Here is a 16,951-nt window from a genome sequence, read left to right on the forward strand (position 1 = left end):
GGAATTCCTCAGAGGAGGCCATGACCTTATGCTGTATGTTATTGTGTGTCCACAGGTTCCTCCTATTACGACAACGTGCGGCCGCTGGCATATCCTGACTCAGATGCAGTTCTCATCTGTTTTGACATCAGCCGCCCAGAGACTTTGGACAGTGTCATGAAGAAGGTCAGTGCTTTTTCCTTCCTTCCGTCTATCTCTTCTTCTCAACACTTTGGATCAGCATTTAACATTTGCTTTGACACTGGAAAACTAACCGACAGAATTCAGTTTTTCCTCATCAGCACCTTATATTCACTCACATTTCTGAGCCAGCAGCTTGCATTTTTATAGCTCAACAAAAGAGCGAATCAGCACAGAGGTTAGAGCCTCCCATTCCTTTATCCCATCAAAACATCCAGGGATACTTGACCCCTGGCCCTCTGAGGAATGGAGGGTCAGAGTGAAGAATGGGAGGAGAGGCTTTGCAGCCGGGCTGGGTTTGGGTTAGAGTGGAATATCAGATACGCAAATTAGCCACGCCAGCCCAATCAAAGAGAAGCTGTTGCAGAGCCTGTTTAAGAGTCCTAGACCTTGCAGTTCTGTGGGGCATTGGGCATTTAAAATTCAAAATGTGAGTTTCATGCAGGATTAGCAGCCATAGGCTGGTAGTTAACATTTGTATGGTGGTGTACGGTTCTGATGTTGTGATACTGGAGTTGGGAGCGGGGTGGCGGCCAAAGTGTGGTAAGGTATGGGTGGGGTGGTTGACTGTGGTCATGTTTTTATAGCCAGTGGCAGACTGTGTGTGCCACACATATTGTGTAATGCCCATTGTATGTGCGGAGACACCCCTCTTAATAGGTTTGTTTGTGTGCATGTGTGTCATGTAAAACAGGCCTGTGCCCTTCAGTGGTCTCTCATCTTGAGGCCATGTGTGTGTGTTTCCCTTTGAACTTCTCTCCTTGTGGGCTAAAGACGTTCCCACGGCCGGCCTGTTGACGTGTTTAGTGGTCTGAAGGGAGCTGCTAAAATGCTCCCAGAGACTTTGTAGATCTAACCCGAGACACCTTTTTTTTTTAACCCACGAGTCGCTCGCAAGCCTCAATGCACACTGTCAACAGGGGCAAGCAGAGCCACCGTCAGGCTTTTGGTTTTCCCATGAATCCCCTGGCAGGGGGTTGCCGTGACCTCTCACCCTAGCTGTTGCCCTGGTAATCTCTGAAACTTTGGGGGCACATGGAAAACCTGTTGCACAATCACCGTCCCAAATTAGACTCTTGACCTCCAGGGACTAGTGGGTCACCAAGGTCACTGGACGACAGCTGGGGGAGGTGGTCAGAGGAGTGAGGGTTAAACAATCAAACGCTTTGATTGGGTGGTATTGAGAGAATAGGGATGGGCTTGAAAGGTCAAAGGTTGTGTTCAACTTGAAGGATGAATGCACGGCCTCACATTCTGCACATGGCATCTGGAATATTTGAACCTTTCAGAGCTCCTGTTCGGTATTTGTGTTGCAGGAAAAAGATAGTATGTTGGTTCAGCTGAGTTTCAGCAGTGACATTTAATCTCGGGCTGATGTTTGAAGGAGGACTGCTCAACCTTTCCTGTACAGAACCTGAAATAGATTTGTTGACTGAGGCTATGTGAGGAAAATAAAACAAATCCGATACTGCCGAAACCTGAAACAGGCTATCATGAATAAAATCATATTTCACATTGTTCTTTAGCTTGTGTAATAAAAGTATAATTTTGATCCACTTTAGTAACATAACTGCTCTTCAATAGTAACCTCATCTATTCATTTAATCTCAGAAGATGCTGAAATAAGACTTTATATACAAAGACATTTAATTTCACTTTGACCCTTAAACTGAACTAATGCCTTTTATAAAGAGATTTAGATGAAGCAAAGAGCGCATTAATCTCCCTTAGTGAATCAATCCCAGACCATCCACAAGCTGAAGTATTCATTGTTGGAGAGGGTAAAGGTCTTCAGTGTTCAGTTCATTTCAATCGTCAATACAGGGTGCCCTGCGTTGGCCTCAGCAGTATTTAGCATAACCACAGATGGGTAATCGCTGATGTATTTCTGTCTCCTTGTGTCCACAGTGGCAGGGGGAGACGCAGGAGTTTTGTCCCAATGCCAAGGTAGTGCTGGTGGGCTGTAAGCTGGACATGAGGACAGACGTCAGCACCCTGAGGGAACTCTCCAAGCAGCGGCTCATCCCTGTCACCCACGAGCAGGTGAGGACAAGTGCATGATGGATATTCGAGGAAAAAACGGAGGGATAAATAATGACAGAGAGAGGCAAGGGAGAATGGAAGAGGGAAGCGAAAGAAAAAGGGGTCTGAAAACAACAAAGGACACAGAAAAGACATTAGAAAGCAATCCAGCAGTAACGTGCGATTTTTCCATCTAGGATCAGCAGCGGCGTTTGCTTCTGTACTGAAGTCCCAGAGGAGGGGAGTGTGAGAGGAGGCTCACTCAACACAATCAACTACCGTAGAATAAGAGCTGTGCCAAACCCCTCGGGACATGTTGCTGGGGTTGGCGTTTTGACCGTAATTTGCTGACAGCGATGTAAGGTTGCTTATGGCAAGGGGCTGGGAAGAGGCATGGGTGGTTGGAGGAGTTTATGTCTAGGGACACATTTTTCTCCCTGAAATGAAATATTCATGCAGATTTAGGGATTTTCAAAATGCAGGATGAATAGAAAAACGGACATTGATAAATGAGTGAGCCCTTTTATCGCATGCCGCCATGACCTCTAAGCCAAGGGGATGTGGAGAAGATGGGGACGGGGGGAAGGGGCGGAAAGGGGGGGAAGGGGAGGGCAGGCGGGGGTATGGGGGTTGATAAACTGTTCTGTAAATCCGTGAATTTTAATCAGCTTTCTGCGTGTTCATTTTACGCTCTCCCGTGTTAGACATACAAAAAGTGGAGGGGCTTTTTCAGCGCCACACAAAAGCCCTCAGAACAAAGAAGCCTTTTTTTTCCACTGCCGTCTGAAAGCTCGCTGGAGGCTAAAAGCAGGAAGCCTCCGAAAAAAATCAGCAGCTGACAAAAAAGACAGTTCATGTAAATAAGATGCATATACAAAGGCTAGAGTGGCAAACCACAGAGCTAATGTCAAATAGCTGGGGACCGTTTGTGGCCGGGCTTACATTAGGCTATTGTTTTGCTCATTCTCAGTCACTATTTTTGTCTGAGGCAGCTACTGTTTGTCCCCCTAACATGGCCAGAGAATGTGTGTCACACACCAGATGCCAAAGCTCTGCACAATAAACTTTTTGCTGCTCTAATCCAATAGCTCGTGTTGTTATCCTATTGTTGATCTTAAATTGAATTCCAACGGAGCTGAGGAGTCACAGGCGAGAGTGACCACCGGCTGAACTCCAGACATTTCCGCACTAATCTGCCTGAGATCTGATCGAGCTTTTCTGCTTGTCACGACAATCTCTCCTCCCCACTACCTCGGCCCCTCCTCCCCCACGCCGCCCTGAATCTAAATCTGCCGTTACACCTAATGAGGACTTCGCTGCCTCTCACACGTATATGTGGCTCAGTGCACAGCCTTGATAATAATCAAACCGGGTCCGCCGGGTATGAAAAGCTCTCTCTGTGTTGGAGAGCATGCAATCCCGGGGTCATGGGAAATGCAGTCGTGCCTCATCTGTCGCAACCTTAGCGTGTGTGGATCCTGCGCGAGTGCAGGTTTAAAGTCTAACCGTGAAACAGGAGCAGAAGCCTGTACTGTAGAGACGAGGGAGGCCAGGGGAGTTTAAAATTAAATTGGGCTCTCTGATTTGATCTCAAGCAAACAATTTACAGTCTCAATGAACTGGGTATATTATAACATTACTCTGGGGTGAGCTGTGGTGCTGGAGGAGCTCTGCTGGAGTTTAGTCTCTCCTCTGTAAATAGCTGCATAGACAATGACACCACCGGCCCAATGGGCTGTGTGCTGCTCTGTTCCCACTCTGGTGCCATAGAGTCAGCCAGCGCCAGACCGAGGAGACAGAGCATCTACATTATTCATGCCTCAGATGGAGGAGCTTCATTTGTCTGCAGACATGTTTAGATCAACATCTCTGTCTGCCTTTAGTCTTCCACTGAAGACGGTGAAGATGGTATGGTGAAGGATGGAATTTCGCGTACCGCACCTTGATGTGGAGCGAACTCATGTGTCTGACAGGACCGCTAAAAGCCCGCGGATAGGAGACAAACAAAACAACACTGTGGTGCAGTCAGAAGTAGCGTTCTGACATTGTTCTGTCAAGGTCAGTGATTTCTATCAGAGTGTAGGCAAGTACAGCAGTCGGAAGACAAAAACAGGCAAAAACCACTCAGAAGAGAAAAAGCACAGTGAGGATGAGCGGTGAAAATGTAAAACAAGTGGGGACTTATAGGTGCTGTTCTGACTGGATGCCTTGATTGACTGCCACTTTTAATTTAATTTTAAATTATTTATTTCATCATAATTATTATTATTATTATTATTATTATTTCCCAGTTCTTTTGTTCTGTGCTAATCACAACCCTAACTTATCTTTGTCTGTTTTTTGTTTCTAAAAATGTGACAAATTAATAAAAACTTGAATGACAAAAAAAAAGATGTAAAACAAGTTGCACACTATGATGCTGATGGTATTTACGATGATGATGATGAATGTGACGTGTTGCTCCGCCTCTCTCCGTGTTGCAGGGCAGCACGATAGCTCGACAGATGGGGGCGGTGGCCTATGTGGAGTGCACCTCCAAGGTTTCGGAGAACAGCGTCCGGGACGTGTTCCACATCACCACGCTGGCGTCGGTGCGGCGGCCGCACAAGCCCCAGCTAAAGCGCAGCAGTTCCCGCAGGGGCCTGAAGCGCGTGTCACAGCTGCCCCTGCCGCCCCTACCGGGCCGGACTGAGCAATTGGACCCCGCCCCGGCCATAAGGAAGGACCGGGCCAAGAGCTGCGTGCTCATGTAGAGACCCATCTTTATAAATACATATATATATATATATAAATACATAAACACAGAAATATATAACAGAGGAACTCTATTTATTGTTTTTGTTTTCGTTGTTTTTTTCCTCGTATTCTCATTTTTTGCACTGCTGAGGAATAAGGAAACACTGCGTTGTGGAAACAAATGCTTTGGATTTTTTTGTGTGTATGCATATTTTCTAAGCTGTTTACATATTTGTGTTGTTTTGAAATGATGGCAAATTGGACTGACCCTCTGGACGTGAGGAAGCTGTGGTAGCGGAAGTGCAGTATAGTCCTGGGTATTAAAGGGGAATTAACTTCCTGCAACCTCTCTAACAAGAGGATGGCACAGCGGCCATGGTGAAGAGAGTGAAGTGGATGCGAGGACCATGTTGAATCAGGATGGCTGGGGATGAAGCGTGTTGTTGCTCAGCGGACATGGTGACTGTTGCCTAGCTGCATTCACTGAAGTTGCTCCCTGTTGCCATATTTGAGAGGAAAACCTGTATGTACAGTAATGCTGAAAAGGGATTCTAGTGAATAGATGTACGATGGGATCAACTGAACTATGAAAGCCAAGAGTTGGAAATAGCTTTTTGTAACAAGGATTGAAATTAATATTGTGAAGGTGTGTGCAAGTATTACAACCACAAGTGCATTCTAGAAAAACTCACTACATATCTGATTTTTATTTTATTTTATTTTATTTTTATTTAACACTATTTTTTCTCATCAACTGCAACCGTGTCAACTTGATTCACTGAAGTTACTGCTGTTGTCGCTATTTTAAAGATGTTTCTTTGTGGAAAATATAGCGGTAAAATGTTAGGGCTATTTTGCTGTATTTTCACTTAATGAGTCTAAAATAAAGCAACAGCTTGACTGCATAGGGAGAGGAGAATTCCCAGCTGAAGTTTTTGTTTCTAAATTGCATTTTCTTAAATGGTATCGGAGATGTAATTTATGTGATGATTGCAGACTGTGACCGAGTGTGCCATTATGCTCAGGAGGAGCAAACTAATTGTCCGTACGGCTCAATCTGTTCTCTAAACTCGACGTCCTTGTGTTTCCTCTACTAACCTGGGAATGCCACATCTGTAACTATCAACTGGCCATTTCCAGCATTACTCCCCACCTCTGTGGCCTCATGATTGCCCTGCCAAGTCAAATAGGCATGCAGCCTCAGGAATGAGTCAGTCCTTCAAGGTAACATGCAGACCGCTCTGCCGGCAAAAACAAACTTGAATTGCAAGGCGGCCGCACCAGAGCAAAGACGAAGTGTTTCTAAATGACTGACTCCATACTGGTACAGGAGCTTCAAGTCTACTCAATACGACAGATGACATGACATGTGAGCTCTTTCATCCGCAGAGAACAATTTTGTCGTTCACTTGATCCTGACAGTTATTTTCTTCCTCAGCTGCATCTGTAAAAGCAGCCTATTGGTCAGGCTGGGCGCAGACACTTTGCCTGTCAGGCAGGTCTTTCTGTCCATCTGACTGCAGTGTTTTGCACTAGGCAAGCTGCTCCGTCCTGACAGCGTTTGGCTGGAGGCGGGAGTGGACAGCCGCTCCGCAGTAAGTCATAACACTCTGCCAGTGACTGAATGCATTACCTTTATAAATGCCAGCGCCGTCTGACAACAAAGCTGTTCCCACAGCCTCGCTACACACACATACACGCAAAAGACGAGCACGAATGATGGAGAAAATGACAGAGAAATTGGGGGAGACGACGAGAGAAACAAGCTAAGACAAGAAGCAAGCTGAAGAAGTGGGAAGTGACAGAGGGTGTCGAGGGGAGTATTGAGCAGGAAAAAAAAGGTGGGCCATTTTTTTGGGGGGTGGGGCCATTTTTTTGGGGGGTGGGGGGTGGACACAGGAGTCGCACAGGAGCAGGGAAGGTGTTGCCCTGGGCACGAAATGAGCAGTGGAAATGAGGCCAGCACCCACAGCAGGGGCACAAGACCTGCTGCGCCCCTACAGTTCAGACTGACACTTAAGAGGATTAGTCTTGTGGTGCCGGTGTGTGTGTGTGTGTGTGTGGCTATAACTTGGGGGGTGTTTGGGTGGCATCATCTCTGTTGCATTGGCCTGCATTTCCCCATCAGCCTCCATATCCATCAAATGAAGCAGTCATCCAGACGCAGACAGAGACATGCACATCTTGTGAAGATGGAGACAAATGGGCCGCTGCATTGTTTGTGAAATTAAACGTGCATCTGAGTATATCTTGACAATCTACTCCCACTCGCAGGCAGGTTTATTACTTCAGGATGTCTAGCCTCAATTTCAGCAATCTGATCAGCCATTTGCCCTTTACCGCCGAGACGCCAGGAGGATTAGAAGTACCTTCGTGGGTTCACGCTCTGCTTCTGCATTCTTGAGTTTCCCCTCCCCTCTCTGTGCTATTACTGGCCGCTCTGACAAACACAGAGAGCCCAGTCATCCCATCGCCGAGCGGTCAGAGCCGACGTCATCCGCACAGGAAGAACATGGTCATCCATGGGCAGTTACGATTTGCAGATGTTTTGGACGGGGTTGTGTCCTCAGAAGTGGCTGGGAGAGAGAGAGAGAGAGACCGATTGACAGAGACACACAGGGGAGGAATGGTGGAGAGAGAAACAGATAGAGAGAGAGAGAGAGAGACAGTACTCGGCCTGTCTGCTCACAAAAGGCTACAGACGAGAGCCACAAATTGCATACAGTCATGAGATGATTTGTAATGAGAAGCAGTGTGTGACCAAATTGAGCTCATACACACACACACACACACACACACATGCACGAGTACAGAAAAAGCCAATATCGAAGATAACGGTTGGCATTCCACATTCGCGGTGTGGGAATTGACCATCAGTGTACTGCGCAGCCAAATGACTTCAACAGCATATTAATCTGAGGACCTTCCCCCTGTTACCTCTCAAGATTTTCAACTTTATTGTTTCCTGTTTCCCAGCAGATAAACTCAACAAAGTAGAGACCAACCTGGGCGTCTCCCTGAGGTGGTTTAGCAATGAAAACACAGACTGTGGAGATTAATTAGCCTACGGTTTAGTGCTTTCTGCACTATGGAATAAAGTGCTGCTAATTAAAATGTGTGAGTGTGTGTTTCCCTATAGTCTGTCTGGGTGTTTGTGTGTGTGTGTGTCTTTATCTGCATGTGCCTGTGTACCTGTGCGAGCGTGTGTCTGCATTTGCTTCTGGGACATCTTATTGCAGAGAAAAAGATCTTCTTATGTCTTTTCCCATCAAAACGAGGTCAGGGAGGGATTGACTGATGGGAGGAGTTATTGATATCGCAGAAGCCAGTTTTTTCCCCCTCATCTGCTTTCAGGTGGATGCACACACATTTCTCTAAGGGATTAGAGGTTGTGTATAAATTGCCTGTGTGATTGAGCTGTACGAGAGGAGGTCTGATAAGAGGAGATGGGGTAGTTCGGAGAAGATATTCAATATCTAATGCTTGGGCTCTCAACTTCTGCAGCCTGATAGACATCTTGGAGGGCCTCCACAGAAAATAAACTAACTTTATCTGTGATTCTGAAGGGCACATTTTTAGTATTTATCTAGTGTTGGGATTCTTGTGTTTCGGGCAGGGCTACACACATTTACATACTCACATCAGGGAGATGCCCTTTCGGTTTGGTACTGTTCGGCCACTGAGCAGCTCCACTGGAACAGTTGGGGGTTCAGTGCCTTACTAAAGGGCACTTCACTGACAGCTGCTGAGGGAAGGGGAAGCATTATTAATTCACTGCTGTCAACAGGGCGAGGTAATTTCACTGGTTTCCAAAGCAGTTTTGAGAATTTTGTCAATACAAGTAACAATATCTTAAAATAAGTCAGAGCGCGCCACTGATATCAAGAAAATGTCACTTGATTGAAAAACAAAAAGAAAAGGAAGTTAATTTGCACTGGAAACACAAGACATTTTCTCACCCCACTGGCAAGTTTTCACTTGTTTTATTAAAAAATATGATTTTAAGAACCTACAATAGACTAGATTTGGCTAAAATGAATATTTTGGGTGCAGGGATTCAATCCGGTGACGTTCCCATCACAAGCCCCACGGTGCTACTGCCTTACAAATGTAATCATGTAATCATGTTGCCATGCATAAGGGATTCACTCAACCTCATAATGAAAATGGGCTTGTTTTTAATTGCTTGTAGGTAATACCATGTACATTCAGGAGGGGCAGCTGTGTTGATTATTACAGATCCTGTCATTGCACCTTCCATTATGAGAGTAAGCAACACAGCTGTCGAAACACGACCACAATACATTTTCTGTCGGCTGGGGAGGGAGAGATGCTCGTCATCAGTCCATCCTGCGTCTCTCTGGGGAGTAAAGTCTCTCAGCTTCTCACCGGCTCAGTAGAGGTGATTATAGCGTAATAAAACCCATGTCCACTCGTGTATCACAGAACAGGTTTGTCAGTCTGACTAATCTGCTGTTGAAATCCCCGCTCTAGCTCGCTTGAGGTAGCAGGCTCTCTGATACAATATGAGCTCGCTTTGGACAATTAAACACACATTAGAGAGCCAGTCAGGTGTTTTGTCACCTCTCACTGCTGTTGAGTTTTCATTTCCAAATGCAGACAGTTGTGCCCTGCAGGCGTTTAAAAAACCTGTTTCAGACTGTTTGACTATTTATCATCAACGGCGAGTAACAATAATGGTAATTGTTCATTATGGTGATTATGAGAACAGAAAACAGACAAAATGTTCAAGGGAATATTCAAAGTGTCTTCTCTGACAACTAGGCGAGATGAATAGTAATATGATTGTAGCAGAATGTGAATCTGACCCTGGTCCCCGAATGAGTTTCCACAGAAACGCTGACGTCATGGCAACCGTGGCTGGTGATGCTCCAGCATGTTAATGAACGCGGCGAAGTCCAAGACCCGCTGTCAGTTACCTGGCTGAGGTGTGAGTCACTCGAAAGTGCACGCGCAAAACAAACACACTCATAAATCAAAAGTATGGTAGCGTCTTGGGAGGAAAAGGCAGCAGAGGGAGAAGGAGGAAAATAGGACGGCATAGAGAAAAAGAGAGAGAGTGAGGGGAGACAGAGAGATGGGTAGTTTATTGGTATGGAAAATGCCATTGAGCCATTCCTAATCAGACCTGCGTGGCCCTGAGCACGACGCAGAGGCTGGAGTGTGTTTACCTGGCTGCCCACCTCTCCTCGCCTCCTCCTGCCTCGTCTGGCTCCGCATTATGAAAGGTCACTAATGTTGTCCTGATCTCGCTGTTGGTATTCAGAACACTGGGATGTCAGTACTGTAGGCAAGTCTTCAAACCTAGACGGCATCTTCACTGTCAGCTAGGACGCACCGAGACGCCACACTCAGCCCTCAATAACTTGCTGTAAATGTGTGTGTGTGTGTGTGTGTGCCTGTGGCTGTGTGCATATGCCTACATACCTGTGTGTGTCTGTATATTATATTTGACTGTGCGTTGGCTTTGCAAGCGCAGCTGTGTATTGTTCTGCGAGCATGTGTAGTTCAGAAGGGGAGGGATGTTTTGGCCGCGATCCAATTCCAGCTAAGCCATCTTTGCCAGTTTTGGATGGCACATCACCAAGTTGGCAGCGTCTGCTTTGAGGCTCAGAGGCCAGCACAAGAAACAGAATGGTAACTTTGTTATGTGGACTGCTGCTGTAGAATCGGTTGTTATGCGTTGCCTCTGCTGTTAAAAGGCAGCCGTGTCTATAGCAGCATTTTAAAGCTGACTGTAATACCATCGAAATCAGTCATTCAAAAATGTAAAGTGAAAGATTGACACCTTTCGAGGCCATGACCGCGAATTCATACATATTATCACACACTCACATGCGCACAAACAAAACACAGTTTCACTTTGTTTGGACTGACAATTCAGCCCATCAGTCTGTGTCCTTCTGATAAGACGAGCAATACGGGCCACATTAATTCACAAGAAACATAATGTCCAGAAACAATCTGCTAATAAGCAAAAACACTTACTGCTAATTAGTGTTTTTCCTCCCAGCAAACTGGAAATAGGCGCGCTGCCGATTTCTATAAATTGGGAGGACACCTTTGTTTGCTTGTGTGTGTGTGTTTGAGTGTGACTATTTACAGTGTGCTCCGGTTTGTTTGTTTTGTGTTGCATGTGTATGCGTGTGCATGTGTGTCTATATACAGTATGTGTGTGTACCTGTGTGTCTATACTTGTATGTGTGCGTGTGTGTGTGTGTGTGTGTGCATGTGTGTGTCTTTGTGTGTGTCCATGTTTATTTATGCTTCGTGGCAATGCATACATATCTTCCTGGGCAAAGAGGAACAGATGAACAAACAGCGAGCGAAGGAGGGACCTGCCCGGAGGGGTGTGTGTGTGTGTGTGTGTGTGTGTGTGTGTGGTATATAACCAAAGCTTAGTTTATGCCTAGCTTTGGTCCACTGTCAGAGTTCGCATTGTGTTTGGGTGGACATAACTCCTGTTGATGTGTGACTTGTGTCAGCAAGATGTGTAGCCTCTGTCCTGCACAACACATAAATCACTGCCTCCCCCGCTGAGTGAAGAGCTTTACACCGCACAGCCCATCAGCTACAAACAACACCACCAACAACCGCAAAGAAACATCCAACCAACTGTTTTCTCACTCTGATTTTCGACATACTTCATAATGGCGTGGGTATTATTCACAAACTCAGCAAGGGAAATGGCAGTGATATTGCTACTAATTAGGCTACAAGTAAACCAAGATGACTGGCTTTCATTGTGTAAGGACATGTTCATTCAAAAGTTCTCACTACAGGGTGGTAGATCAGCTCTATACTGAGCTCTTGGCATATATAAATAGTTGGTCTTGCCTTACTGACCCCTCCTTACTGAACAGCCAGAAACAGTGAATCTTTTATTCCCTTAATGGAAAGGCAAATGCTTTGGAAATAAATAAATATACAGGCATCAACTTCACTATTTATATTTGTCTAAGAAACAAATTTCAGGCATTTAAGCATAAGCCTTTAGATCAAAATGGCTTTAAGAGAATGAAAAACATTGTACATTCAATCAAGTGTGTCCAAACTGTTGACTGGTATTCTATTCTATTCTATTCTATTCCATTCTACTCAAGAGAAGTGACACATTACAGTGACAGAGACAGAAAGAAACAAAACACGGCTAGATTCTCCTTCACCCATTCACATTCCTGCAGCGAGCCCGCCTGGACGGTCGGTGGCTTTCCTAATGAAATTTTCAGCCGAATCGGAAACAAACGGAGTGGGTTATGAGGGAGCGAGCGGGCAGCGGGGTTGTAATCCCGCGTCAGAATGTCATCCTGGCTCATAAATGAGCCCCACACAGCCCGGGGCAGGCCTGCAGCCAGGGTCAGGGCCTGGCACGTCTCTGGGCCTCAGCGGAGGAGGCTTGGCCAGGCGGAGTCAGTCACAGGACCGCTCGCAACGGCCCAGAACCGCAAACGCATCTCACACTGGGGAGATTATAAACAAGGAAAAGAGTGTGTGTTTAAGTTTGTTGAGTTTGTGTTGCGTCGGTGTGTGTCACTGTCGTACGGGAGTGCGCTGCAGGTGTGCAGCTGATGGTTGGCAGGCTGAATGGCTGAATTATCAGTATGTTTTTAACTTTAGCTTATTTCCCTCACCGTACCACTATTGTCCATTATTTACAAGCCATTTCCCTTTGTCTGGCTTTGTGGTATAATTTGGGGCGTGGGGCGTTTGATTAAATAAGCTTTGTCATGAGTCCCTGAAAATGTAGTCTAGCTGAGCAGTTTTCACTTGATATTCTCCGTGGGTAAAATAAAAGTATGCAGTCATCACTTCCAACATGTGCCACATTCTTCCTGTTGAGCTCATTCAAATCAAGTGTTTTCTGGGAACTGGCTGCCATGAATCATTGTCTGAAAGGACTAAGAAAATTATTTTCATAAAGAAAGCAGAAACCACTTAGCTCACATTGATAGAAGATGCATTTCTGTCAATATGTGAAGTGGTTTTATATGAGTGATGTAAGATGTGAGATGTATGTATCCCAAGATGTTCAGTCTAGCTGGGTCTGAAGCAGCAGAGGAGCGTTTGAGATAGCAGGAAAACAAATGATAGAAATAGTAAAAAAAAACCACCACAAGCTTTTCTTTAAGCCTGCTTTTGAGACACACGCTAGACAAACTCATCATCATCACAAATCTAAATCTGAGTTAAAATTCACTTTGAGCCTCCCACAGACAAAAGAACAGTAAAACACAGAGGGAAACAGATTTTCACTTTGCTGTTTTTAGATTGCTTTTGCACAAATTCAACACAATGTTTTCAGATTCAGAGGTGTATCCATGATTGATGTGGCTTTACTGTGACATTAGAGTAATGGCTGTAGTGCTTCCAGCTCTGCTCAGTGTCTAAGCCTGAGCCCGACAGTAAACGGCAGCGAAGAAAAGGCTCTTCTCTTACCTCGGCACAGAATGTGCTTGCCAAGGAAAATGGAAGTGTTTAAAAATGGATTGCCTGTTTAAACAGCATGTAAAATTAAGCAGATTACAGATATATACATCTAGCACTTGTATTCACAAGGGTCTTGGCTCTCTCTCTCTGTGTCTCTCTCTCTCTTCCCATCACTCTCCCACTCTTTCAACCCCTCTCCAGTTTTTTTCTTTCCTTTCCTTCTGTAATTCAGTGTTTATCTCTCTCTCACTGATTACTTCTTTTGCTAAGACAATGACACAGGCTCATACTAAATGGCCAGTTATGAGGGGAGATGTGTTCACTGTGCCGTTGCCAAGGAAATTATCCTGTGTTTGTGATTTAATTTCTGATTTTCAAACTTAATTGCTTGTTTGTGTGTGTGTGTGTGTGTGTGCAAGCTAGTGTGTGTCAGCAGTTGTGCACATATGATCTAAGTGTGAAAGAGGACATTACATGAACAGGTAGAGTAGTACATGTGTGGGCGCTAATGATGATGCCGATGTAAGTTGAAGGTAATCACTGCAGAAACGAAAGCTTGGACTCAGGTCTGTATCTTAGAAACAGGCAGAACTTATGTATTTTTAGCAATTAACATGCAGTGATGAGAGATTATGTGCTGAAAATGTGAGGCTGTATTGAAGAGACAGAGTGAAGGAAAGGAAAGCCTGACTTCGACAACTCTGGACGGGAGTAAAGTGGAGAAATATGAGCAGAGACGACAAGGGGACAGATATTAAAAAGCTGAGCTCCAGGGGCACAGGGGCGGACTTAGTGATTTGGGGGCCCCAGGCAGAGGCAAGCATGGGGCCCCCTAAATCCTAACCTAACCCTTTTCAATCCATCCTGTCTGTACATTACCTTAAAAGTTGGGGCTGAGCAAAGTGCATGCAGGAGCCAGAGAAGAACACCGTGATCTTTCCTGACTGAGAAAAGAATGATACACACATTGTGTCACTCATCATGTTCTGATGCTGGTCATCATCCTCCTCCTCATCATTATTATCACTGTTTCTAATATTATTTGCCCTTGGCTCTCAGCATCACCCACCATCACTCTTACTGTCGGCGCACTGGAGCGAGCGTTTGAGCTCGTTGAGTTCAGAGGCAGCAGTGATACTGTCTGCTAGCAGCAGGTCATCCTTTGATAGAAGTTGTCAATAAAGCTTCTATTTTCCTCTTTCTTCACTTGTCTGTACCACTTGAGTAGCTTTGCTTTTTATTTTTTCCTTTCTTCTCTCACAGCAACTGGTGCAGTGGCAAGGAAACTGAGCTTAAAGTCAAGTGAAAATGTTGTACATGTGCAATAGCCTTCTATAGTTTATTGTAACAATTTTTTTTTTTTCAAAAAATATATTTCTTTTAAATTGAAATTGACAATGAAATTGCAAAATCTGTTTATTTTATCATTTTTTAGAAACACACTCATCTGTGCACAGACACACACACACACACACACACACACACAAGCATGCATGTGTACACGCACAAAAACACACACATATAAGCATACATGTGTACACAAAACACACACACACATATACACACAGACTCACGCATAAACACTTGCATACACACACACACACACTCACGCAGACACATGCAGGCTTTCACACACACATGCACATATACATGCAAAAACAACTTGCATGTATTACATTCGTTTGTGGGTGCACACACACAGGCAAACACACACACACACACACACGGAGTCTCTTTGTCTCACACACAGCAGCTACACTAATTATTTACAGAGGTGAGTGATGGGCATGGTGCTGAGCTCTGTGTCACTGACTCAGGGGCGTCCTTCTGCCATCTGCTCAAGGGCTGCCACTCACACACACACACACACCAAACGCTCATTCCAGAATGAGGATCGGGTCACTGAATTTCACAGAGGAGGTCACAGCAGCGACAGAAGACTCGACGGATCCCAAAGTGACACTGAGGAACGTCTTGAGTGACAGGTGAGTGTTTTATGTCGAACATTAACAGGCCAAAAACACTCTAATCTCTCAAGCTCTACAGGATGAATTTCCACATGCTGATGCAAGCAGCACACTCATTTCAGCTTTCCCAAAAACAAGCTTGTGACGTCATCCTGAGACACAGAAAGACAGACTGCCACACACACACACACACACACACAGACAGACAGAGTCACCACACAGCTTCAAAATCACAAATAAGCAGAGAGAGGGAGAGGGAGCGATGGGGAAAGAGATGTGACAAAGCCGCAACGATGCAAGTGAGCCTTGAGCTCAACATCAATATCTGCCATTGATTTCTCTTTTGTCCTGACACAGAAAAACGAACAATTTCTCAACAATAGACTGTCCTACTCAATCTTCCTGTTCCGTTCTCTCCCTCGCCCTTATCTCTCTTCGTCTTCCTCTCTGGGCTTCTATTGCTGAGGCTGAGAAATAATGACATAATGGCTGTAGTTTTTCCTTTCCACGAGCCAGAGACAGGGGTCAGCCGCAGTCAGGGGGGTGAGGGGGGCATATTTCCTCTTCCTGGGTCACGGCCCTCCGGAGTCAGGGGTCATTCAGGGTGAAGGAGAAAAGTCCAGGAGCCAAGAATCAGGGAGGAGAAATCCTGGATGGATGAGAGATCATGGAGGGAGTAATCCTTTCTGCCTCGATCTGGTTCAGTCTCTCTGGAGGGATGGAAAAACGATGCTCAAGCGCTTGAACATGAATGATTTCAACGTCAAAAACACCATAATATCATAACCTTTCCATACAGCACTGAAGGCCCCCGCTGCATAATCAATGATCGTGTAATCTCACCGCTGCTTCAAGCTGTCACTGCGAATTGGAACCATGCTGTCTTGACTTGCATGTGGCTGTTCCTCAAAAAACCCATTTAGTATCATGAGGGAGCTGGAGGGTTGAACATGCTTTTTAAAAGGTCCGGAGTCACAGATCAAGGTCTATTAAATATACATTTGCACATTAGCCGTGCATGTGTGCTCCTCCGGCATTTTCATGACAAATGAGGCCAGCCATAGTGTTTTGACAACACTGGCATCACAATGATTACCTAATGCTTTATTTACTTCCGACCCGTGCTTCAGAAACCTGTGTGGAATATATGGGCAGCAGCAGTCAGACTCTGTGGCCAAATGGTTCTGCTGTCTTGCAAGTATACGCTGTGAAATACACTCGAAAGACACAAGATGAAGAGGGCTCCTCTCGGCGTGGGGTTATTGAGTGTTTTGTCGGTATGGGTGGGTGTTTGATTGGTATTCTAATAGCAGAGAGGCTGAACACTGACCGGCCTCCCCCAGAGGGATTAGAGATGTGAGAATAAAATCAAATTAGCTGAAAAACAAAGAGGCATCGGAGCTCCGCTGAAAAGCAGCCATCTATGGCGACTGGCAAACAGACAACCCCACTCCCACTGGCTCTCCTGAGAGGAGGAGCCGGGCCTCCTCTCCCCATGTGGTCACAACAAAAACAAGCTAGAACCAAGGACTTCAAAGCAACCACACACACACGCACAGACACCACACACACAGGGTCTGTCTGAGACATCTCCGGTC

The 16,951-nt window shown here is 45.4% G+C and overlaps 1 protein-coding gene across 2 annotated transcripts in view; it reads left to right on the forward strand.

Annotated features, from left to right (window-relative positions):
- Nucleotides 1–5,850, forward strand: part of rnd2 (Rho family GTPase 2) — a 29,317-nt gene extending 23,467 nt beyond the window's left edge. For both annotated transcript variants that reach the window (XM_071520078.1, XM_071520076.1), the window contains 3 exons: nt 56–165; nt 2,089–2,223; nt 4,686–5,850. In XM_071520078.1, coding sequence (XP_071376179.1) covers nt 56–165; nt 2,089–2,223; nt 4,686–4,955 — 515 coding nt within the window. In that variant the 3' untranslated portion in view covers nt 4,956–5,850. The remainder of the gene's footprint in view (nt 1–55; nt 166–2,088; nt 2,224–4,685) is intronic.
- The last annotated feature ends 11,101 nt before the right edge of the window (nt 5,851–16,951 follow it).

This window comes from Centroberyx affinis, unplaced genomic scaffold, assembly GCF_046629955.1.
Source record: "Centroberyx affinis isolate AG114_WGS23_722 - 3 ecotype Tasmania unplaced genomic scaffold, CSIRO-AGI_Caff_v1 ptg000765l_1, whole genome shotgun sequence".
In the NCBI taxonomy this organism is placed as follows: domain Eukaryota; kingdom Metazoa; phylum Chordata; class Actinopteri; order Beryciformes; family Berycidae; genus Centroberyx; species Centroberyx affinis.